The sequence below is a fragment of the Ovis canadensis genome, chromosome 6 (assembly GCF_042477335.2).
Source record: "Ovis canadensis isolate MfBH-ARS-UI-01 breed Bighorn chromosome 6, ARS-UI_OviCan_v2, whole genome shotgun sequence".
Lineage (NCBI taxonomy): Eukaryota > Metazoa > Chordata > Mammalia > Artiodactyla > Bovidae > Ovis > Ovis canadensis.
In genome coordinates, this window is record NC_091250.1 from 87,416,576 (window position 1) to 87,443,235 (window position 26,660).

Here is a 26,660-nt window from a genome sequence, read left to right on the forward strand (position 1 = left end):
CATGGACTGCAGCCTACCAGGCTCCTCTGTCCATGGGATTTTCCAGGCAAGAGTACTGGAGTGGGGTGCCACTGCCCTCTCCACTATGGTCCCTACCCACCCCCAAGAACAGCAAATACCCTTTTCTGACTTCATGTTAAATTTCCTCGTGCTTGCTAAGCCGCTTCAGTCATGTCCGACTCTGTGCAACCCCTTGGACTGTACCCACCAGGCTCCTCTGTCCACGGAATTTCCAGGTAAGAATACTGGAGTAGGTTGCCATTCCCTTCTCCAGGGGATTTTCCCAACCCAGCGACTGTCTCTCACGTCTCCTGCACTCTTTACCACTAGCACCACCTGGGAAGTCCTAAATTGCCTAGTTCTCACCAATTTATTTTTGTAATCTAATCACTTAAACTTAGCCTGGATTCTTTCAAAAACATCAGTGAATCACAATGATGGGTCACCAATACAGACAAACTAGAAGACTAGACTATGTTGTTAAACTATTACATGCTGGATTTAACACCACTTTCTCTAAAAGTGGTGTCAATTATTAAGCCAAGATAAAACATGCTGCAGGCCCTTGCAGTGTCCAAATATTATATATTTTCTCATGATGAATTCTTCTGAGATTACTATTAAAAGATATGTAAGCTTCACAATTTACTTTTCTCACTTCTCATGATTTAGAAACTTGCATGTTATACAGGTCTAATGATTCAATAGCCTACTTAGTAAACTAATACTTTCTGACAATAATAGAACTATTAGAAATTATAACAATGAGTAGAGATGTTTCTTAGTACTTTTTAGAATCTTTAAATTGCATTTTTCCATTGAGTGCTTAATTTTTTTAACAGGTAAGAGATTTCAAAGAAAAAGCATATGATCATAAATTTAAGTAGTTTCACTCAAAGCCTCTAAATAATAGACTTTAATATTTATTAAAGTAAATTAAATTCCATGGTTCTTTTTCATTGGTTTTATTCACATGCCTCTTTGGAAGTGATTAGACAACACAGAGGACTTGTAATATATTTGTTATTGCCCAAAAAGGATCAGAAAAAGGATAAAGTACAGAAAAATATTAAGGGTTCAGGACAAATTCTAGTTTTGTTGGAGGCAATAAATATTCTGAAATATCTGGAAGTTTTTGTAATTACATATAAGCTATAATTCTAATATGAAAATGAAAATAAATTTATTTATAAATATTCTGATCTCTGATTATAAAGGCAGTGACAAAAATACTCCATATATAAACACTTTAAAGCTATTTATTAAATATTTCTATTTGGTGTCTTCATTATCACTGTTTGAGCTATCAGTGTCATCATAAATAGAAGTGTTTCTAATTGAAGATACCATCACATCTACAATGGCTCTTTTGGGGTTTTCTTCCAAATCAGTCTGTATTGCTCCAACTTCTGCTAGCTTCCATTCAAGTTCTGCAAAAAATAACCCATCAATAAATCAGATAAAAATCTTGGAACATCTATATGAAACAGAAGTTGACTCCAATAAAATTAATGTGGAAATGATGATATATTTAGAACTTAATTACAATGAAAGTACTATGTCAAAATACACATTGGATATAGCAGAGTTATACTTAAAGGGAGAAATTATGGCTAACTTATTTTTAAATGACTGAAAATAGTGCTTTGCAAGTACAAAAATGAAGCTAGGGAAAAAAAAATTAAAGTAAATCCAAGGAAAGCAGAAAGAGAGATATAATGAAGAAGAGACTTTAGCAAAGGTTGAAAAGCAAAATCAATAGAAGTGACTAACAAAATCACAAGTTGGTTCTTTGAAGAGACTAATAGACACACCTTAGGCAAAAAAGAAGAAGAAACAAGAAAAAGAAACAAACTAAACAATATAAAGAATTATATGGTGCAAAACCAAGATAAAGATTTTAAAGCCATGAGACTACTATGAGAAAAAACTATGCCAATACATTTGAAAATTTTAGTGGGAAAACTTAAACAAAAAAATGTGAATTATGTAAACATATTTAAGAGTGAAACTGAAAAAAACTGAACTGATAACAAAAAAACCCCAATCCTGCAAACTGCTTATTTTGTTAAATTTATTCCTAAGCACTGTGTAAATGAACAGAACATTTGTGAGGAAAATTACAAAATAAACTTAAGAGGAAAATTACAAAATATAATACAATTGGCCCTTGAACAGTTGAACTGCAGAGGTTCGCATGTATGTGGATTTTTTCAATAAATGCATATTATAGTACTACACAGTCCATAGTTGTTTGAATCCACAGATGCAGAACTGTAGTACAGAGGGCCAACTCTAAAATTATGTGTGGATTTTTCACTGCATGGGGGTCAATACTCATAACTCTTGTGTTGCTCAAGGGCCAACTGTATATACATTATATTTATGAAGAAAGTTACCAAAAAAAAGAAGATCAAAATTAATGACAAGCTATATCTTATTCACAGTTAGGAATATTCGCTATTATTAGGATATCAAGTCTTCAACAATTAATCGTTAAATGTGATTCTAATAAATAACCAACAGGATTTTTCACAGACTAATTCCAACATTTGTATTACATTTTGAAAAAGACTTGCCCTACTACAGACAGCTAAATTGTTAGGAAGGTACAGTAATTAACATAGTACTGTACTGATTCAGGGATAGACAGAGCAGACCACTGGAACTTAGTAGAAACTTCAGAAACAGATTGAAGCATCTTTTTTTAATCCTGAAAATGACATAGGAGATATCAAAAATCAGTCGGGGGAAGACACCTCACATACATTAAGATGGTTACTATTTAAGAAAAGAAAGGGAACGAACAAGTGTTGGTAAGGATGTAGAAGAATTAGAACTTCTCTGCATTGTTGGTGGGAGTGCTACATGGTGCAGCCCCTGTGGAAACAGTATGCTGGTGCTCAAAAATTAAAGTAGAATTGTTATATGATCCAGCAATTCTACTTCTGACTATACACTCTAAAGAACTAAAAAGAGGGACCAGACTAGATTATTTGCATATCCATGTTCTTAGCAGCATTATTCACAATAGCCACAAGGTAGAAGCAACAAATCTGTCCATCAACAGATTAATGGGTCTGCCCTGTAGCTCAAAGGGTAAAGAATCTGCCTGCATGCAACGCAGGAGACCCAGGTTCGATCCCTGGGTTGGGAAGATCCTCTGGAGAAGGGAATGGCAACCCACTCCAGTATTCTTGCCTGGAGAATCCCAGGGACAGAGGAGCCTAGCAGGTTACAGTCCATGGGACTGCAAAGAGTCAGAACGACTGAGTGACTAGCACTACACTAAAATGTACTATAAAAAGAACAATGAAATATTATTCAGCCTTAAAGTTTTAAAAAGGAAGGAAATGCTGACACGTACTACAATACAGATTCATCTTGAGGACGTTATGCCAAGTAAAATAAGCCAGTCACAAAAGGACAAAACTGCATAATTCATTTATACGATGTACTTTGAGAATAGTCAAATTCAGAGTTAGAAAGTAAAATGGTAGTTGCCAGGGGCTGGAGGGAGCAGAGAATAAAGAGTTACTGTTTAAGGATATAGAGTTGCAACTCTTTGCAAGATGCAAAGAGTTCTTGAGATGGATAATGGTGATGATGGCACAACAGTGAAAATATACTTAATATCATTTAACCATATACTTTGGGGGCTTCCCTGATAGCTCAGTTGATAAAGAATTCACCTGCGGAGACCCTGATTCAATTCCTGGATTGGGAAGTTCCACTGGAGAAGGGACAGGCTACTCACTCCAGTATTCTTGGGCTTCCCTGATGGCTCAGCTGGTAAGGAATCCGTCTACAATGTGGGAGACCTGGGTTTGATCTCTGGGTTGGGAAGATCCCCTGAAGAAGGGAAAGGCTACCCATTCCAGTATTCTGGCCTGGAGAATTCCACGGACTGTATATGGGGTTGCAAAGAGTCGGACACAACTGAGCGCCTTTCACTAACCATATACTTTAAAATGATTACATAATATAACTTATTTATTCATAAATTAAGTTCTGGATATATAATTTATTGCAGGGTAACAATAATTAATAATACTGTATTATACATTTTTAATAATTCAAATGATGAATTTCATGTTATGTGTATTTTTAAATAATTTACATTTTTTTCAGATATTATAATTTTAAAAAGTATAGTCCAGAAACACACTACTCATGATAATGACTGCTTAGTGGGGCAGGGAGGGGAACAGAACTAGGAATGGAAATATAGGCAACTTCAACATCTGTACTGTTTATTTCAATAATAAACAAATAGTTGAAGGAAATATGAACAATGTTCACATTTGTTATTTTGGGTAATGATTATGTGAATATTTTCTATATTATTGTTTGTATACTTAAGAGGATAAGGCACAACAGATGGCCAACAAACATATGCATAGATGCTCAACAATGCTCATTATTAGAAAAATGCAAATCAAAACTACAATGAGTTATCACCTCACACCAGTCATAATGGCCATCATTAAAAAAATCTACAAACAATAAATGCTGGAGAGGATGTAGAGAAAAGGGAACCCTCTTGCACAGTTGGTGGAAATGAAATTGATTCAACCACCATAGAACAACAGACTGCTTCCAAATGGGAAAAGGAGTACGTCAAAGGCTGCATATTGTCACCCTGCTTATTCAACTTATATGCAGAGAACATCATGAGAAACGCTGGGCTGGAAGAAACACAAGCTGGAATCAAGATTGCCGGGAGAAATATCAATAACCTCAGATATGCAGATGATACCACCCTTATGGCAGAAAGTGAAGAGGAACTCAAAAGCCTCTTGACGAAAGTGAAAGAGGAGAGTGCAAAAGTTGGCTTAAAGCTCAACATTCAGAAAACTAAGATCATGGCATCTGGTCCCATCACTTCATGGGAAATAGATGGGGAAACAGTAGAAACAGTGGCAGACTTTATTTTTCTGGGCTCCAAAATCCCTGCAGATGGTGATTGCAGCCATGAAATTAAAAGATGCTTACTTCTTGGAAGGAAAGTTATGACCAACCTAGACAGCATATTAAAAAGCAGAGACATTACTTTGCCAACAAAGGTCTGTCTAATCAAGGCTATGGTTCTTCCAGTGGTCATGTATGGATGTGAGAGATGGACTGTGAAGAAAGCTGAGCACCGAAGAACTGATGCTTTTGAACTGTGGTGTTGGAGAAGACTCTCGAGAGTCCCTTGGACTGCAAGGAGATCCAACCAGTCCATTCTAAAGGAGATAAGTCCTGGGTGTTCATTGGAAGGACTGATGCTGAAGCTGAAACTCCGATACTTTGGCCACCTCATGCAAAGAGTTGACTCATTGGAAAACACCGTGATACTGGGAGGGATTAGGGGCAGGAGGAGAAGGAGACAACAGAGGATGAGATGGCTGGATGGCATCACTGACTCAATGGACATGAGTCTGGGTAAACTCCGGGAGTTGGTGATGGACAGGGAAGCCTGGCATGCTCCAATTCATGGGGTCGCAAAGAGTCGGACATGACTGAGAGAATGAACTGACTGACTGAACGTCACTGATGGAGAACAGTATAGAGAAACCTTAAAAAACTAGGAACAGAAACAGAATTACCATACGACCCAGAAATCCCACTACTGGGTATATATCTTGTGAAAACCATAACTGAGACAGACACAGGTACACCAATGTTTGCTGCAACATTTTTTACAACAGCTAGGATATGGAAGCAGCCTAGATGACCATTGACAGATGAATGGATACAGAAACTGTGGTACATATATACAATGGAATGTTACTCAGCTTTAAAAAATAACGCAAGTCAGTCCTAATGAGGTGGATGAACCTAGAGCCTACTGTACAGAGTGAAGCAAGTCAGAAAGAGAGACACAAATATTTATATTCATGCATGTGTATGGAACATAGTGAGATGGTACTGATGGACCTGTTTGCAGGGCAGCAGTGGAGACACAGATAGAACAGACATGTGGACACAGTGTGGGAGGGAGGGGGGGTGACTTCAGAGAGTAGCACGGAAACATGTACATTACGATATGATGCAGGGAGCTCAACCCAGTGCTCTGTGAAAGCTGAGAGGGGTGGGATAGGGTGGGAGATGGGAGGAAGAGTCAAGAGGGAGGAGACATATGTGTACCTGTGACTGATTCATGTTGATGTGTGGCAGAAACCAGTACAATATTATAAAGCGAATATCTTGCAATAAAAATTTAGAAAAATATACTAAATAAATTTCAGCCCTGGAAAAAAAAAAAGAGGGTAAGGCACAGGCTGAAAAAGTAAGATGGTAAAATAAAGAAGGAAGGAAAACTCTGGAACAATTAGAATTCTGGAAGTCTTACTAAGGCCAAAAACAGTTCTGGGGGAATGATAGAGTGAAAGAAAGACTGTTAAAAATAGCTGTTCACAGTGGCTTTAATATGATGGTAAGAGAAATGATTTTAATAATACAGAATTATATCAGCTCCAAGAAATGACTAACCGAAGAGTTAGGTGTTAGAACTAGGTTTGGAAGTAAACATTTTTCGAGAACATAAAACTATAATGCCCTTTGCTATGTACTATGAAAAAGAAAATAGTAGAAGGCATAGTCCTTGCACCTGTTAGGGAGACAAAACTCAAAGGGAATGGGTTAACCAACAAAATCTGAGAATTTGTAGATAAATGGAAAATAAGTTGTGCATAGAATATATGCTATAGAAATTCAGTAGAGAACATGAAAACAGATTATTAGTTGGTCCAGCATCACATAATGGATTAAATGGAAACCTAAGAAGGAATAGGGTTTGGAAGGAAGGATGAAGCAGGGTAGGGTATTTAGGGTACAGAGAAAGAGTAAGAAACAAAGTATTGGGTTGGCCAAAAAGTTTGTCCAGATTTTTGTAATATTTTATGGAAAAACCTGAACAAATTTTTTGGCCAACCCAATATAAAGGCACAAATGAGTTAAGTGTGTTTGAGATAGTGGTTGAAGACCAGCTTGGTTGCAGCAGAAACTGCAGAAAACATTGAGAAATACAACTGGATAGATGGGCTGAAATTTTTAAGCATATGATTCTGAATTTTTAATGTATTTAAAACAAAGAATCATTAAGGATTTAAGCAAGTGGGTATTATGATAGTATTATAGTAGGCAAATTAATCTGAAGGCATATAAGAAGAAACTAGAAACAAGGGAAAAGCCTAATGTTTTATGAAAATAAATTTTCATATTTGTTATGTAAGTTTTCTTAACAGGCAAATTTTAAAAGTAACATCATTACCTTCGAGCTTGAGATTTATCCCTCCACATTCTATAATTCCAATGAATTTGCCTTCTATCTGACCATTTTTATAAACAAAAATGGTTGGTAAACAATTGTCATGGTAGTGTTCAATACAGCTATTCACGATCGCTTTAACAAATTTAGTTTCAGGAAACTTTCTTGCTAGGAGACTAAGATGCTGGTTAACCAACAAACACATTGGGATGCTAAAAAGAGAAGCAATACACACAACATCTTTAAAAAAAAAACAGGCTACTTATCTCAATCTAATAAAATAAGTAAAACATTTCCATGACAAAAATATATCTTCAGATTTTCTTTTAATATAAGATCGCATCAATTGTAATCCTCTATTTTTACCTTTAGTAGTGATAAACTACAGAGTCTCTGATTTTCATTACAAAAACTGTTATAGCCTGGAATGAAGCCTGCTACCATGGGAATTTGCAGCCTAACTAAGGCTAACCACATTTGACTTGGCAGCAGTGTAATCGAGTACAATGTAATTGAGGAACCAGTAAGTTCCTAGTTTATAGGACACTGAGGGGGAGGGGAGGGGAAAGAAAGAAAAAAAAATACAAAGCAGGGCATGTCTAGGGGATCCTTAGCAGTTCTGAATTGAAACAAGGGGACCCAATTCTTGGTCATAGGTTATTTCCATATCAGAAGTTTTTATCTCAAACTTCCTTGAATTCCTTTTACTCAAACTTCATCCACCGTTTTCTTTGACATGCCATATCCTATTCCCCAATACCCAGAACTGTTCACCGAAAATTTAAAATTGATCAGAAATGTAACCAAAATTGGCAGTTCCTCCAGCTCTATCCCTTAACTCTCATTACACTGTTTCAATTAGTCACTTTTCTCTATCACTCACTCACAGCTTTATTAAATTCTTTCAAAGCTAATCCTCAGCTTTATCCCACACTCCTTCCATTTCCTATGGGGCCATTCTTTATTTTGTTATCCTATTTTCTTAAGCTATCCTTCTCTACTCTACATAAACATATTCAAAATACTAGAAAATTTTTAAAAAGTCCTTTCTCATTCTCTCTCCCTCTAATAACTACTCTTTCCTGGTCACAGCTCAGATGAAAAAAGATTTTAAAAATCTCTACATCATTCACTTCCCTTCTTAAAAGGCTCTCCTTTATTGATTTCTGTGATAACTTTTTCTATGAATTTCCTTTTTACTCCTTTGACTTACTCCTTATGTCAATACCTCAAATGTAACTATGTCAATACTTCCTTGTAACTATGTCCTAGACCCTCTTCTCATTCTAGACACATTCACTGGGCATTCTAAAGAGAAAAAAAACAACAACACTAAATTTGATACAAGTGTATCTCACCTTCATCTTTGTATACATTTTCTCATCATTCATATGGAGGATATTTGAAACAATTCAGTAGAGGAAATAAAGATTACTGTGAACCATGTTAAATCAGAGAAAAGGTCTTTGTCTAACAGACAAAATTAGTACATTCTTCTCTTGAGATCTTCCCTGGTGGCTCAGATGGTAAAGTGTCTGCCTGCAATGTGGGAGACCTGGATTCGATCCCTGGGTTGGGAAGATCCCCAGAGAAGGAAATGGCAACCCACTACAGTATTCTTGCCTGGAGAATCCCATGAACAGAGGACCCTGATAGGCTACAGTCCATGGGGTCGCAAAGAGTCAGACACGACTGAGCGACTTCACCTTCACTTCACTTTCTCTTATACTACACCTTACATGTCCTTTCAATACATACATCTATATAGATAGATAAATACACAGATATACACATGAAATGTTTAATTTGTCTCTTGTACTATATCATAAAAGCATCTTATTCCCATGTGTATTCTCAACTCCTGCAAACCGTCATAAGTATAGTTGAAGCTGAAGCTCTCTTAAGTGAGTGGCTCATATCAGGACATACTGCATACTGCAGGCAGGTGGTAACCCTCCTGGACTTTATCCACTTTCCCCCTCTATATTTGTTTATGCGCACTGCATATTTTATTATAATTAACAAATAAATAAAAGTGTGACAACAAAAGTCATTGTAGTTCTGAAGAATATCAAATGCATGCTTTGGAGAAACATGATAAACATGAATCACTTAGAAAAAAATTGTGTAGCTCATTGTAAATATAAATGTCAGAGGAATAATAAAGATTTCTGCACTCAAATTGCTTCATATGTACTTGTGAATTCTTGCTCCATTTTAAACAAACTCTGAAAATGAAACCAATGGTAATATACTAGGTCTTATCAATATTGGGGAAAGACTTTGTATATTTTTTAATTTGTCTTCTCTTTGCCAATTTCTGGCTTTTATCATCAATTTTTTTTTGCTAACCTTGCTTTACAAATTAGAAAAACTCAACAAAGTTTTAATAAAGTTTAACAAAGTTTAATAATAAAGGCCTGATATGATAGGACCATAGCTAATTTCATATTCAATAGTGAAAAGCTGAAAGCCTTTCCTCAAGATGAGGAACAAAGCAAGGATGCCCACTCTTACCACTTTAATTCAACATAATATTGGAAGTCCTAGCCAGAGCAATTAGGCAAGAAAAAGTAAATAAATAAAAGGCATCTAAATAGGAAAGGAAGAAGTAAAGCATGTCACTATGACATGGTATTATATAGAGAGAACCCTAAAGATTCCATCAAAAAAATGGTTAGAACTAATAAACGAATTCATTAAAGTATACACAATAGTCACAATACACAAAAGTCAGTTATGTTTCTATAACTAAGAATGAACTAAGTTATGTTTCTATATAATAAGAATCAGAAAGAGAGAAAACAATCCCATTTGTAATTGCATCAGAAAGAATAAAATACCCAGGGGTAAAAAAACATCTGAAAACTACAAGACATTAATGAAAAAAAGTGAAAAGGAAACAAACAAATGGAAAGATACTCTGTGCTCATGGATTGGAAATATTCATATTATCCCAATCAATCTATAGATTCAATACAATCCTCATCAAAATTTCAATGGAATTTTTCACAGAAATAGAACAAATAATCCTAAAATTTGTAAGGAATCACGAAAAAAATCCAAGTAGTCAAAACAATCTTGAGAAAGAAGAAAAAAGTTGGAGGCCACATGTTTCCTGATATTAAACTGTATTATAAGGCTATAGTCATTAAAACATTATGTAACCGGTAGGAACACAAACACAAAGAAAAAAAACACACAAAGATCAATGGAAAGCATAGACAGACCAAAAATAAACCCATACTTATATGGTCACTTAATTTATGACAAAGGAGGCAAAGAACACACAACGGGAATGAACAGTGTTGGGAAAACCAGACAGCAACACACATAAAAATGAAATTTGACCACTGTCTTGCATCACACACAAAAAATAACTCAAAAAAGATTAAAGATATAAATATAAGACCTGGAACCATAGAACTCCTAAAAGAGAACCTAGGCAATGACATAGATCTTGGGGATAATTTTTCGATTCTGACACCAAGAGCAAAAGCAATGAAAGCAAAAATAAATAAGTGAAACTACATTATACTAAAAATCTTCTGCACAGCAAAAGAAAACCATCAACAAAATGAAAGGCAACCTACTGTATGGGAGAAAATATTTGTAAATCATATACCTGTAAGGAGTTAATGTCTAAAACATATAAAAGAACTCATAAAATCCAATAGCAAAAAAACAAAGAATCTGATTTTAAAATGGGCATAAGATCGGAATACACATTTTTTCAACGAAGATATACAGATGGCCAACAGGTACATAAAAATATACTCAACATTATTAATCACCAGGGAAATGCAAATGGAAACTACAGTGAGATATCACTTCACACCTGTTAGAATGGCTATTATTAAAAAGACAGGAAATAACAATGCAGCAAGACTGTGGAGAAAAGCGAATTCTTGCGCACTATTTGCTGGGAATGTAAACTGGTTCAGCCACTATGGAAAACAGTATAGAAGTTCCTAAAAAAACTACAAATAGAACTACCATGTGGTCTAGCAATTCCATCTCTGGCTATTTAGCTGGTGAAAAAACACGAACCTGAGAAGATATATGCAGCCCCATATTCATTGCAGCATTATTTACAATAGTCAAAATATGTAAACAATCTGAGTGTCTATCAGTGGATGAATGGACAGAGAAATTGCAGTCTATATACAACTGAATATTATTCAGCCATTAAAAAGAATGAAATTTTCTCATTTGGGACAACATGGATATACCTATAGGGTATTATGATAAGTGAAATAACTTAGAGAAAGATAAATGCCATATGATCTCTCTTACATGTGGAATCTAGAAGGCTGCCAGAGGGTGGGAGAAGTGGATAAAGGGGGACCAAAAGTTAGAGAGCCAAAGCAGGGAATCACACAAAAATATCTTTTTAAATTTAAATATTTTCTTTTCATCTGACATATATAAACATACATTAACTTAGTAACCTTTGATATTGGCTCAGGAGCTTCTCATCTACAGCTTTTCTCATCTAAACTACACAATAATGCATTGTCTTCCATATCTTCTTAGTACATGCAGGTCATATAGGTATATGTATGGATGATTCATTTTGCTGTGCAATAGCAGGTAATACTACATCATAAAGCAAGTATGTTGTTCAGTTTCTACATCACATCTGGCTCTTTGTAACCCAATGGACAGCAGCACATCAGGCTTCCCTGTCCTTCACTATGTCCTGGAGTTTGCCCAGACTCATGTCCATTGAGTTGGTGAGCCTATCAAACCATCTCATCCTCTGTCCTATCCTTCTCCTCCTGCCTTATAATTCTAGTAAAAATTAATTTAAAAAAAGAAGTCATCTTAACACTAAGTGATGTTATATATCAAGTTATGTAAAAAAAGCTAAGAAAAACAAAGTGTATACAGTTTAATTTATATTTCAGAATATATATATAGATAGATAAGTACAACTTGTTACAAATCTAGATACTGCTTTATTTTACTGGATGGCATACTTAAAGTAATATTAGAAATATGTACTACCTAACTCAAATCAGTTTTCCACATAAAACCGTGCCATTAATACTTTATAAGCTTTATTTTCCCTCAAACTGGTGAAGCCAGTTTCATGGGAAATATTCATGTGAAATAATCTATTCATGGGAAATAGATGGGGAAACAGTGTCAGACTTTATTTTTGGGGGCTCCAAAATCACTGCAGATGGTGACTGCAGCCATGAAATTAAAAGATGCTTGCTCCTTGGAAGGAAAGTTATGACCAACCTAGATAGCATATTCAAAAGCAGAGACATTACTTTGCCAACAAAGATTCATCTAGTCAAGGCTATGATTTTTCCAGTGGTCAGGTATGGATGTGAGAGTTGGACTGTGAAGAAAGCTGAGTGCCGAATAATTGATGCTTTTGAACCGTGGTGTTGGAGAAGACTCTTGAGAGTCCCTTGGACTGCAAAGAGATCCAACCAGTCCATTCTAAAGGAGATCAGCCCTGGGTGTTCTTTGGAAGGAATGATGCTAAAGCTGAAACTTCAGTACTTTGGCCACCTCATGCGAAGAGTTGACCCATTGGAAAAGACTCTGATGCTGGGAGGGATTGAGGGCAGGAGGAAAAGGGGATGACAGAGGATGAGATGGTTGGATGACATCACTGACTCGATGGACGTGAGTTTGGGTGAACTCTGGGAGTTGGTGATGGACAGGGAGGCCTGGCATGCTGCGATTCATGGGGTTGCAAGAGTTGGACATGACTGAGCAACTGAACTGAACTGAACTGAACTGAACTGAAGCTTTATTTTCCCTCAAACTGGTGAAGCTAATCCACAAATATCTAATTAGAAGACTTTTATGATTACTGTCAGAATAAGAGCTGAGTCAGTGGTGTGACCCCACTTATGGGGCAGTGGTCTTAATGCAGGAGGCAGGTGGGAATTGGTGGTAGCAGTGAAAAGTATGGAATTAGGAGACTATGGCACTATAGATTGTGGTGCAGGGAGAAAGCGGTTGCTTGAAAGTTCAAACTCGGTGTTGGGGTTTGAGGGCCAGAATTTAACCTCAGAAGAACTGTAAAAAAATAAGCAACACTTTTGATATCAACTTATGAGCCTAGTTATGAAATTTGAGGTACAAAATAGGCAATGGGGTATACAAACAAAGCTAGTGGAGGTGATGGAATTCCAGCTGAACTATTTCAAATGCTAAAAGATGATGCTGTTAAGGTGTTGCACTCAGTATGCCAGCAAATCTAGAAAACTCAGCAGTGGCCACTGGACTGGAAAGGTCAGTTTTCATTCCAATACCAAAGAAAAGTGAAGTGAAAGTGAACTCGCTCAATCGTGTCCGACTCTTTGCGACCCCGTGGACTGAAGCCCATCAGGCTCCTCCATCCATGGGATTCTCCAGGCAAGAATACTGGAGTGGGTTGCCATTTCCTTCTCCAGGGGATCTCCCTGACCCAGGAATTGAACCCAGGTCCCCCACATTGCAGACAGATGCTTTAACCTCTGAGCCACCAGGGAAGCCCAGTCGCAATACCAAAGAAAGACAATGCCAAAGAATGTTCAAATTACTGTACAACTGCACTCATTTCACATGTTAGCAAAGTAATGCTCAAATTTCTCCAAGCTAGGCTTCAGCAGTATATGAATGGAGAACTTCCAGATGTACAAGCTGGATTTATAAAAAGCAAAGGAACCAAAGATCAAATTTCCAACATCCGCTCTATCATAGATGCAGAAGGCAATGGCAACCCTCTCCGGTACTGTTGCCTGGAAAAACCCATGGACAGAGGAGCCTGGTAGGCTGCAGTCTGTGGGGTTGGGAAGAGTCGGACACGACTGAGAGACTTCACTTTCACTTTTCACTTTCATGCATTGGAGAAGGAAATAGTAACCCACTCCAGTGTTCTTGCCTGGAGAATCCCAGGGAAAGGGGAGCCTGGTGGGCTGCCGTCTGTGTGGGGTTGCACAGAGTCGGACATGACTGAAGTGACTTAGCAGCAGCAGCAGCAGCTGGATCATAGAAAGAGCAAGGAAATCCCCTAAAATCACCCACTTCTGCTTTACTGACTACACTAAAGCCTTTGACTGTGTGGATCACAACAAACTGTGGAAAATTCTTAAAGAGATGGGAATACCAGACCACCTTACCTGTCTCCTGAGAAATCTGTATGCAGGTCAAGAAGTGACAGTTAGAAGCAGACATGGAACAACGGACTGGTTCCAAATTGGGAAAGGAGTACATCAAGGTCGTATATTGTCACTCTGCTTATTTAACTGATATGCAGAGCACATTATGCAAAATGTCAGCCTGGATGAAGCACAAGCTGGAATCAAGATTACTGGAAGAAATACCAACAACCTCAGATATGCAGATTATACCACTTTAATGGCAGAAGTGAAGTAAAGTCACTCAGTCGTGTCCAACTCTTTGCGACCCCACGGACTGTAGCCTACCAGGCTCCCCTGTCCATGGGATTTTCCAGGCAATAGTACTGGAGTGGATTGCCATTTCCTTCTCCAGGGGATCTTCCCAACCAAGGGATCGAACCCGGGTCTCCCGCATTGTAGACAGACGCTTTACCGTCTGAGCCACCAATGGCAGAAAGAGAAGAGGAACAAAAAAAAAAAAAAAAAAAAGAACCTCTTGATAAAGGTGAAACAGGAGAGTGAAAAAGCTGGCTTAAAACTCAACATTCAAACACTAACATCATGGCATCTGGTCCCATCACTTCATGGTGACTAGATGGGGAAATAGTGGAAACAATGATAGATTTTATTTTCTTTGACTCCAAAATCACTATGGGTAGTGACTGCAGCCATGAAACTAAAAGACACTTGCTCCTTGGAAGAAAAGATATGACAAACCTAGGCAGTGTATTAAAAAGCAGAGACATCACTTTACTGACAAAGGTATGTATAGTCAAAGCTATGGTTTTTCCAGTAGTCATGTATGGATGTGAAAGTTGGACCATAAAGAAGGCTTGAGCACCAAATAATTGATGCTTTTGGCATGTGGGAGGTCAAAAAAAATAAGCATAAGAGACTTGATACATCCAAATGCACTGCATGATCCCTGATTAGGGATCAAAAATATATGTATTATAGAAATATTATTATGATTATTCAAAAAGATATGTATTTATGAAAGAGATTCTGAAGTTAGTTGGAGAAATTTGAGTTAAGGACTGGCTGGGTATTAGATGGGCTTCCCTGATAGCTCAGATGGTAAAGAATCTGCCTGCAATGCTGGAGACATGGGTTCGGTCCCTATTAGGAATTATGGTTAATTTTGTTTGGTGAGAAAATATTATGGTTATATAGAAAAAAGCCCTTAGATTTTGAAGATGCACACTGAGATACTTAAGAGTAACACATCATGTAATTCATTTTGAAATGGTTCTACAAATACACACATATAAATATACAAACAAAACGATACAAATACGGCAACATGTTCACTGCTGAAATCTACCTAGCTGGTATGTAGGGTGCTCATTTTATCATTCTTCCTGTTTTTTTCTATGTTTGAAATTTTCTATAAGCTTTTCAAATTAACTGACAAAGTACTTGTTTTTCTAATAAGTATGAGAAGTTCTTTAAGTTACACCTGAAAATATATGAAAATAATTTAGTCCCTGAAGCCAATGACTCTACACATATATTTTTCTTTTTTAACTGAAGTATAGCTGATTTACTTTGTTTTCTTGGTAAGTCTTTGTTATATGCTTTATCAACATTAAAATGAAAAATATGTATCTTAAAACATTAGAATATTAGATTTTTACAAAAAGCTACAGTAATTACCTTGATCTGTATAGATGAATTATAACCCACACATCCTTTTCTGCATTTGTGACTTCATTCACATATTGATTTCCAGAAATTTCTCTTAATTCCCCAAATTTTTGTTTTTTCTTTAGAACTTTCCATTCCTGTAACCGCTTTTCCCTAGTTAAAAAAAAATTACATAAAAATGTCATATTCTTAAGAGTGTTCCCATATACAGTAATAATCTAGGGATGTGAACGGAATGCTAGCACATATGAACCTCTTTAAAGAATAATAATTATTAATGGCTTTACAGTGACAATTCCTCTTTTTACATGGTTATTTGCTTTTTTCATGGGTATTATAAAATATAAGAAATTAGCTATTGATTTAAATTTATTGTTCTTGACTAAGTCAATTATTGTTATTGAGAGTTTATTTAGACATTGGACCAACAAATTCTTGAATACAGATTAGATAAAGGGAAAGCATGCAGAACAATAATAACTAACATTTACTGAGAGTTTACTATGTTTCCAGGCACTGTTTTCAGCATGTTTATTAATTTAACCTTGCAAAAGCTTAATGAAGTTAACACTATTACTATTTCCAATTATAAGTTCTTAGCTTTCATGCTAAACTGACTTTCAGTTCAAAGTCTTTAGTGAACATGTATATTGCAGGTAGACAGATGATAGAGAACAGTGGTTATGAGTATGAACTCTAAGGTCAGACTAAACTGGGTTTAAGAGTCAGCCCCCACTTAGTAGTAGCATGGACTTGGCAAATTTTAATCTTTCCAAGTTTCAGTTTAACTCCAATGTGAAAAAAACTAAAATCTGCTTGCCTGGGACTGTTCAAGATTAAATGTAAGCATATAAATTTCTTGGGGTGGTACCTAGCATCATCCCATGAGTGTTCAATAAATGTTGCCTAACTATTCATTTACTGTTGTTTAGTCATTAAGTCATGTCTGACTCTTTGTGACCCCCAAGGATTGTAGCCTGCCAGGCTCCTCTGTCCGCAGGATTTCCCAGGCAAGAACATTGGAGTGGGTTGCCATTTCCTTCTCCAAGGGATCTTCCTGACCCAGGAATCCAACCCACATCTCCTGCATTGGCAGGCAGATTCTTTACCACTAACCTACCAGGGAAGCCCTATTAATCTTATAGAGAACCTTAAAATGTGGTTAAACAACTCCCTCCAAATGCATACACTTTGATTTAGTTGTTAAATACTTGGATTCATGAAGCAATTCCAAATGGTTCTGACATAACTACAAGTATCTCAAAAGTTACTGACTCTATATACCTAAGGTACCTGAGAGTACTTACTCCCTTTCTTTTTCTCTCATTCACTGCTGGTGAGAATGCAAAATGATACAGCCACTTAAGAAGACAGTTTGGCAGTTTCTTTACAAAACTATACATATTCTTATCATATGATCCATTTATTAAGTGCCTTGGTATTCACTCAGAGGAGTTGAATACATATCCACACAAAAACCTTCACAGAGATGTTTACAGCAGCTTTACTCATAATTGCCAAAAGTTGTAAGCAACCAAAATGTCCTTTAGGAGGTGAAGGAATAAATAAACTCCGGTATATCCAGATAATAGAATATTATTCAGTGCTAAAAAGAAAGGAGTTAATAAGCCATGGAAAGACACGGAGAAACTTTAAATGCATATTATTAAGTGAAAGACGCCAACTTGAGAAGGCTATACACGGTACAACAGTTTGAAGAAGGCAAAACTGTAGACACAATAAAAAGATCAGGGGTTGCCAGCAGTTGGCAGGGGAGAGAGATGAATAGGTTGACTACAGAGGATATTTAGGGCAGTGAAAATAATCTGAATGGTACCATGCTGCTGCTGCTGCTAAGTTGCTTCAGTTGTACCCAACTCTGTGTGACCCCATAGACGGCAGCCCACCAGGCTCCCCCGTCCCTGAGATTCTCCAGGCAAGAACACTGGAGTGGGTTGCCATTTCCTTCTCCAATGTATGAAAGTGAAAAGCAAAAGTGAAGTCGCTCAGTTGTGTCCGATTCTTCGCGACCCCATGGACTGCAGCCTACCAGGCTCCTCCGCCCATGGGATTTTCCAGGCAAAAGTACTGGAGTGGGGTGCCATTGCCTTCTCTGGGAAAGGAGTATATCAAGGCTGTATACTGTCACTCTGCTTATTTAACTTATAGGCAGAGTGCATCATGTGAAATCCCGGGCTAGATGAAGCACAAGCCAGAATCAAGACTGCCAGGAGAAATATCAATAACCTCAGATATGCAGATGACACCACCCTTAAGGCAGAAAGAGAAGAGGAACTGAAAAGCCTCTTGATGAAGGTGAAAGAGAAGAGTGAAAAAGCTGGCTTAAAACTCAACATTCAAAAAAAAAAAAAAAACCAACCTCAACATTCAAAAAACTAAGATCATAGCAGCCAGTCCCATTACTTCATGGCAAATAGATGAAACAATGGAAACAGTGACAGACTATTTTTGGGGGCTGCAAAATCAATACAGATGGTGCATGCAGCCATGAAATAAAAAAAACACTTGCTCCTTGGAAGAAAAGCTATGACCAACCTAGATAGCATATTAAAAAGCAGAAACATTACTCTGCTGACAAAGGTCTGTCTAGTCAAAGCTTTGGTTTTTCCAGTAGTCATGTATGGATGTGAGAGCTGGACCATAAAGAAGGCTGAGCACTGAAGAATTGATGCTTTTGAACTGTGGTGTTGGAGAAGACTGTTCAGAGTCCCTTGGACTGCAAGGAGATCAAACTAATCAATCCTAAAGGAAATCAGTCCTGAATATTCATTGGAGGGACTAATGCTGAAGCTGAAACGCCAATACTTTGGCCATGTGATGCGAAGAACTGACTCATTGGAGAAGACCCTGATGCTGGGAAAGACTGAAGGCAGGAGGAGAAGGGAATGACAGAGGATGAGTTGGTTGGGTGGCATCACCAACTTGATGGACATAACTTTGAGCAAGCTCCAGGAGTTGGTGATGGACAGCGAGGCCTGGTGTGCTGCAGTCTATGGGGTTGCAAAGAGTTGGACAAAATTGAGTGACTGAACTGAAATGTTGTTATATACTGTATGTCCACTAACATTGATTTATAATTATTGTTTTATAAACAATATAGAAAAAAGGGAGTTAAAAGCCAAAAGTATAGTAATATTGGCTTTTATATTTACCCATATAATTACCTTTACCTATATTTGTTTATTCTTCCTATGGTTTTAAGTTACTGTCTAGTGCCCTTTAATTTCATCCCAAAGGACCCCTTTAGCTAATTTTTAGGGCACTTCTACTAGTAACAAGCTCACTTATATTTCATCTAGAAATGTTCTTAATTTCTCCTTCATCCCTGTAGCATCAGTTCAGTTCAGTTGCTCAGTCGTGTCCAACTCTTTGCAACCCCATGAATCCCAGCACGCCAGGCCTCCCTGTCCATCACCAACTCCCGGAGTTCACTCAGATTCACGTCCATCAAGCCAGTGATGCCATCCAGCCATCTCATCCTTGGTCGTCCCCTTCTCCTCCTGCCCCCAATCCCTCCCAGCATCAGAGTCTTTTCCAATGAGTCAACTCTTCCCATGAAGTGGCCAAAGTACTGAAGTTTCAGCTTTAGCATCATTCCTTCCAAAGAACACCCAGGACTGATCTCCTTCAGAATGGACTGGTTGGATCTCCTCGCAGTCCAAGGGACTCTCAAGAGTCTTCTCCAACATCACAGTTCAAAAGCATCAATTCTTTAGTGCTCAGCCTTCTTCACAGTCCAACTCTCACATCCATACATGACCACTGGAAAAACCATAGTCTTGACTAGACGGACCTTTGTTGGCAAAGTTATGTCTCTGCTTTTGAATATGCTATTTAGGTTGGTCATAACTTTTCTTCCAAGGAGCAAGCATCTTTTAATTTCATGGCTGCAGTCACCATCTGCAGTGATTCTGGAGCCCAAAAACATAAAGTCTGACACTGTTTCCACTGTTTCCCCGTCTACTTCCCATGAAGTGATGGGACCGGATGCCATGATCTTCGTTTTCTGAATGTTGAACTTTAAGCCAACTTTTTCACTCTCCTCTTTCACTTTCATCAAGAGGCTTTTTAGCTCCTCTTCACTTTCTGCCATAAGGGTGGTGTCATCTGCATATCTGAGGTTATTGATATCCCTGTAGCATAGTTTAGCCAAATATAGACTTCTTGGTTGATGAGGTGTTTTTCTTTTTTTTTTCTTGCATCCTCTAAGATTTCTGATGAGAAACTGGCTGATTGATAGTCTTTCTAAGAGATGTGTCTTTGTGTGGGCCTTTGAGTTTATACTAACTGGAGTCCTCTGAGCACTATAAATCTGTAGATTTATGCCTTTTCTCAAATTTGAGATGTTTCCAGCTAGTATTTCTACAGGTGTGTTTTCTGCTCCATGTATGACAAATGTACTGCCTGGATTCTCATACTACACATGCTAGTTTACCTAACAGTGTACCACAAACAAAGCCAATTAGGCTCATTTGCTTTTCTTTATTCTTTTTTCTTCTTGTTCCTCAGACTCAAACTTCCAATTGTCCATTGTCAAATTTTCTGTCTTATGCTTGTTCAAATATGCTTTTGAAGCACCTTAGTGTATATTTCAATATTGTACTTTTTAGTTTCAAAATGTCTTTTTGGTTTCTTTTTATAATTTCTCTTTATTGCTATTCTCATTTTGTTCATATGATGTTTTCCTGTTTTCACCTATGTCTTTCTTTAGCTCTTTGAACATCTTTAACTAAGGTGTCTTAAAAATCTTTGTCTAGTAAATCTGACACTTTGGCATCTTCAGATACATCTTGCATTGATTTATTTTGTTCTTTTGAAAGGACCATACTTTCCTGTTTCTTTTTATGCCTTGTGATTTTTTTTTTTTTTGAAAACTGAATGCTTCATGTAACTGATAACCCTAGAAATCAGATTCTTCTTCTCACTCATGTTTTTTGTTTTCACATCGGGTGTGTCTATGACAGGATTTAGCCTGAGGTAAAAGCATACATCTCAGGTCTTTCCTACGACTTCCACTTTTCCAAGGCTTTCTAAATTCCCCCATATATATGGATGCTTTTGAATGTTTTTTTTTTTTAAACCCTCAAAACCAAAAAAAACAGATGTGGCTCCTTAAAATACCATGGAAGCCACTTGAGCCAGGAGGGTTGACACAATGGCTGCCAATCTCTGTGTCTGTACCTCTGCTTTTAGAAGCAGCAATCTGCAATCAGAACACAGAACCCTGATATTTGAGGACAAAGTCCTTAATGCCTACCTTGGCTCCAGCAAGCTGTGCCAGAAACATAGGCTGCTGCTGAAACAGCTGTCTCCCATGGGGCTGTGGAAATGAGGGATGGGTAGCTGTTACTACACTGAGGACTGAAATCAACCAATACTAATTGTAATTTACCAGCCAAGCTTTATGCTGGAAATTTCAAGTATTCAAAATAGACTCTAGAGTTCCAAAGTCTTCACTGCAGTTTCTGCTAGTACAATCGTTGCCTGGATAGAGAGATGGATTTCTGGAGCTTTTTACTCTGCCATCTTTCCTGGTGTCAAACTGACCAGTTGTTTTTGAAAAGTCTCTCAAATTTGGGTTTCTCTGATATATTCTTATGATCAGATTGATGCAATGCATTATTGAGAATACCACTGATTGTGCATCTGTGATAGAGCTGACGTGTCCTCCTTAGCACATCATATTATTGTGCATTATTGGTGATGTTAATCCTGGTCACGTTGCTAAGATGGGGTCTGCCAATATTCTACACTGTAAACTTAACTTTTTCCTCCTTTATAACTATTAAATATTTGGGGCAATACTTTGAGATTATGCAAAAATCCTGTTTCTATTTAAACTTTCACCCACTCATTTTAGCAACTATCAGTAGATTACTGTGATGTTCTGATGGTGACATTTCCCTTTTCTTCATTTCATCTACACTTATTCACTGGAATTCTTCAGTGATGAAGAAGTGTTACTTTGTTGAATTTGTTCATGTATTCACTTACTTATCTGTATTACTATACACTTAAGGATAATCATTTTATTACTTATTTTATAATTCAATATTATAATAATTTAGTTTTTCAACTTGTTTCAACTCTGGCAATTATAAAATCTTTCAGTTTGGCTCTTGTGCCTTAAAGTTTTCAGCACTTCCTTAACCTTCTGATAATGCCCCAGACTCATGCTGCTCTTTCTCAACTCACACTGTTGACTAAAGCAGTTCTCTAAGAAACACTGATTCCTTTTATTGAAGAGTAGTATTATGAATCAAGAGCTGAATTTTTACGTATGTTCATTGCTACCAGAGTATTGCTGCTTCCAAACCAATGCACTGATTTTTTGTGTGTATTAAAACAACCTTGGATTCCTGGAATCAACCCCATTAGATCAGAATGCATTATTCTTCTTTTAAATTATTGGACTTAATTTGCTAATATTTTGATAAAAATTTTTCATACCTACATTCATAAGAGATGTTTTTCTGTAGCATTCTGTTTTTGCAATTTCTCTGTCTGGTTTTGGTACCAGGAAAAGTTAGGAAATCTATGCACTTGTTCTAACTTCTGAAAGAATTTATGACTAGCAATTAATTATTCATTAAATGATAGAAACCCTTAACAGACATCATACTATAAGGAAAATCATGGTCCTCTTTTTATTAGCCTTCTAGTGACATTTTCCACTTTATTCATATGTAACTTGACGAAGTTCTGCTGAGTACTATTGAACAGTTTTTTATTTAAGCAAAGGTAAAAAAGATCAGGGGGAAAATCCATCTTATGTAAAGTGAGTTAGTTTTTAAATGTAACTTAAAAATTAGGTTTGTTCTTTTTAAAATATAGTCTCTACACAAAAATAGGAATTTGTCCTTAGTTTCATCAATACTTCATTCAAAAGCTCATAAATTATCCAAATGAATCACTGTACCTATATATTTCAATAGCTCTCATATCTTCATCATCAAATTCATCTTCCATTTCCTTCAATTCTGCAAGAGTCATCTTTTCATATGGTTTAACTGAAACACAATAAGAAGTTGTAGATAAATGAGTTATTTAAAATCCAATTTTACTTGATAATTACATGTCTAGAAAAACAATAGATAAATGGAAATCAAGAATATCTTTAATGTTGATATTAAAGTTTCTTCATCATATAAAGCTATATTGTGGTTGACTCTTTCAAGTTTGTTTGGAATATTATTACTCCCTCAGAGTTTACAGAACTATCAGAGTCGGACACGACTGAAGCGACTTAGCAGCAGCAGCAGCAGCAGCAGCAGCAAGTTATATTTAAAAATAGATGTGAAAATCAACTAGACCTCATAAATGTAGAGTTCCCCAAGTACCTGGAAATACTGGCAAGTAATACATGTATACAGAATGACAAAAATAGAAGGTAATCACAAGGCAGAGAAATGTAACAGAAAAAAAAAAAAACTCATTAGGTTGAATACTAGGGCATTTCAGCTCTAATATTAGGATGTAACTTTCAATACATGAATTAGGAATTTTAGGTGTCAGCATCCTAATTTCAATAGTATGAATGGGATTTCTATTAAATTATTTCTAACATCCTATCTCCCTCTAAATTCACAAAATACATGATCACTATCATAACGGTATTATTCCCTTTACCCAGACCACCAAATGCACAACTATACCCATTGCTTCTTTCTGTAAACGTAAAACCATTTCTTCAATTTCATCTTTTGGCTCTTCTTTTGGAGGAAGAATGCCAAAATCTCTTAAAATATCATTCCATTCTGTATCTTCATTTGGATCCTATATAAAAAAAATTTTAAACCTATTAGAACAGTTGTACATTTCAATATTGTAAAATTGATATGCAGCATTTCTAACCATGCAATTATTCATGAACTCTACAGATAAACTAGATAATTAGTTTTAAAGACTAGATTTCCCAGTACTAATGCAACTACATATATTGATTAAAAAAAAAGAATACATCCTGTACCCTCAATGTTATACTGAGATGTTTAATTTAAAATATATATATATATATATACACTATTAATGAAGAAACTTGAAAGTCACAGAAAATAATTTGAAGACTATAATAGGCAAAACCAATTCACATCATGGTTGCAATCACCATCTGCAGTGCTTTTTGAGCCCAAGAAAATAAAGTCTGTCACCGTTTCCATTTATTCCCCCATCTATTTGCCACGAAGTGATGGGACCCAATGTCATGATCTTAATTTTCGAATGTTGAGTTTTAAGCAAACTTATTCACTCTCCTCTTTCACCTTCATCAAGAGGCTCTTTAGTTCCACTTTACTTTCTGCCATTAGAGTGGTACATCTGCATATCTGAGGCTGTTGACACTTCTCCCAGCAATCTTAATTCCAGCTTATGATTCATCCAGGCCAGCATTTCTCATAAGGTACTTTGCATTTAAGTTAAATAAGCAGGGTGACCATGTACAGCCTTGACATACTCCTTTCCCAACTTGGAACCAGTCAGTTGTTCCATGTCTAGTTCTAACTGCTACTTCTTGACCCAAATACAGGTTTCTCAGGAGAAAGGTATGGTTTGCTACTACAATACTTTAAAAGATTTCCCACAGTTTGTTGTGATCCATATATACAAAGGCTTTAGCATAGTCAGTGAAGCAGAAGCAGATGTTTTTCTGAAATTCCTTTGCTTTCTTCAAGATCCAATTAATGCTGGCAATTTGATCACTGGTTCTTCTGTCTTTTCTAAATCCAGCTTGTACATCTGGAAGCTCCTGGTTCATGTATTACTAAAACCTAGTTGAGAGGATTTTGAGCATAACCTTACTAGCATGTAAACCAGTGCAATTTTACAGTAGTTGGAACACTCTTTAGCACTTCCCTTCTTTGGGATTGGAATGAAAACTGGTCTTTTCTAATCCTGTGGCCATTGCTGAATTTTCCAAATTTGCTGACACATTGAGTCCAGCACTTTGACAGCATCATCTTTTAGGAGTTTAAATAGCTGAGCTGGAATTCCATCACCTCTGCTAGCTTTGTTTGTAATAATGCTTCCTAAGGCCCACTTGACTTCACCCTCTAGGATGTCCAGCTCTAGGTGAGTGATCATACCATCATGGTTATCTGTGTCATTGAGACCTTTCTTGTATAGTTCTTCTGTATATTCCTGTCACCTCTTTTTAGTCTCTTCCATTTCTGTTAGGTCTGTACCTTTTCTGTCCTTTATCGTGCCCATCCTTGCATGAAATGTTACCTTGATATCTCCAATTTTCTTGAAAAGATCTCTAGCCTTTCCCTTTCTATTGTTTTACTCTATTTCTTTGCATTATTCATTTAAGAAGGGCTTCTTATCTCTCCTTGTTATTCTCTGGAATTGTGCATTTAGTTGGTTATATCTTTCCCTTTCTCCCTTGCCTTTCACTTCTCTTCATTTCTCAGCTATTGGTTAGGCCTCCTCAGGCAACAAATTTGCCTTCTTGCATTTCTTTTCCTTTGCAATGGTTTTGGTCACTGTCTCCTGTACAATGTTACAAACCTTCATCCATAGTTGTTCAGACACTCTGTCTACCAGGTCTAATCCCTTGAAACTATTTGTAGATCAGATTACACCTCCACTGTATGTTCATAAGGAATTTGATTTGGGCTCCAAAATCACTGCAGATGGTGATTGCAGCCAAATTAAAAGTCACTTACTCCTTGAAAGAAAAGTTATGACCAACCTAGATAGCATATTAAAAAGCAGAGTGACTCCAACAATACATTAAAAAGATCATACACCATGACCAAGTGGGCTTTATCCCAGAGATGCAAGGATTCTTCAATATCCGCAAATCAATCAATGTAATTCACCACATTAACAAATTGAAAAAGAAAAGCCATATGATTATCTCAATAGATGCAGAGAAAGCCTTTGAAAAAATTCAACATCCATTTATGATAAAAACTCTCCAGAAAGCAGGAATAGGAGGAACATACCTCAACATAAAAAAAGCTATATATGACAAGCCCACAGCAAACATTATCGTCAATGGTGAAAAATTGAAAGCATTCCCCCTAAAGTCAGGAACAAGACAAGGGTGCCCACTTTCATTACTACTATTCAACATAGTTCTGGAAGTTTTGGCCACAGCAATCAGAGCAGAAAAAGAAATAAAAGAAATCCAAATTGGAAAAGAAGAAGTAAAACTCTCACTGTTTGCAGATGACATGATCCTCTACATAGAAAACCCTAAAGACTCCACCAGAAAATTACTAGAGCTAATCTATGAATATAGTAAAGTTGCAGGATGGAAAATCAACACTCAGAAATCCCTTGCATTCCTATACACTAATAATGAGAAAGTAGAAAAATAAATTAAGGAAACAATTCCATTCACCATTGCAATGAAAAGAATAAAATACTTAGGAATATATCTACCTAAAGAAACTAAAGACCTATATATAGAAAACTATAAAGCACTGATGAAAGAAATCAAAGAGGACACTAATAGATGGAGAAATATACCATGATCATGGATTGCAAGAATCAATATAGTGAAAATGAGTATACTACCCAAAGCAATCTACAGATTCAATGCAATCCCTATCAAGCTACCAGTGGTATTTTTCACCGAGCTAGAACAAATAATTTCACAATTT

General features: G+C 36.7%; 1 protein-coding gene across 1 annotated transcript; it reads right to left on the reverse strand.

The window, feature by feature from the left end:
• Nucleotides 1–1,272: 1,272 nt before the first annotated feature.
• PDCL2 (phosducin like 2) lies at nucleotides 1,273–23,739 on the reverse strand. The gene is made up of 5 exons (XM_069594145.1): nucleotides 23,709–23,739; nucleotides 22,973–23,063; nucleotides 16,042–16,185; nucleotides 7,259–7,467; nucleotides 1,273–1,430 (listed from the first exon to the last, which is right to left on the reverse strand). Exons 1-5 carry the CDS (start codon nucleotides 23,737–23,739, stop codon nucleotides 1,273–1,275), a joined length of 633 nt encoding a protein of 210 aa, XP_069450246.1.
• Between the last annotated feature and the right edge of the window lie 2,921 nt (nucleotides 23,740–26,660).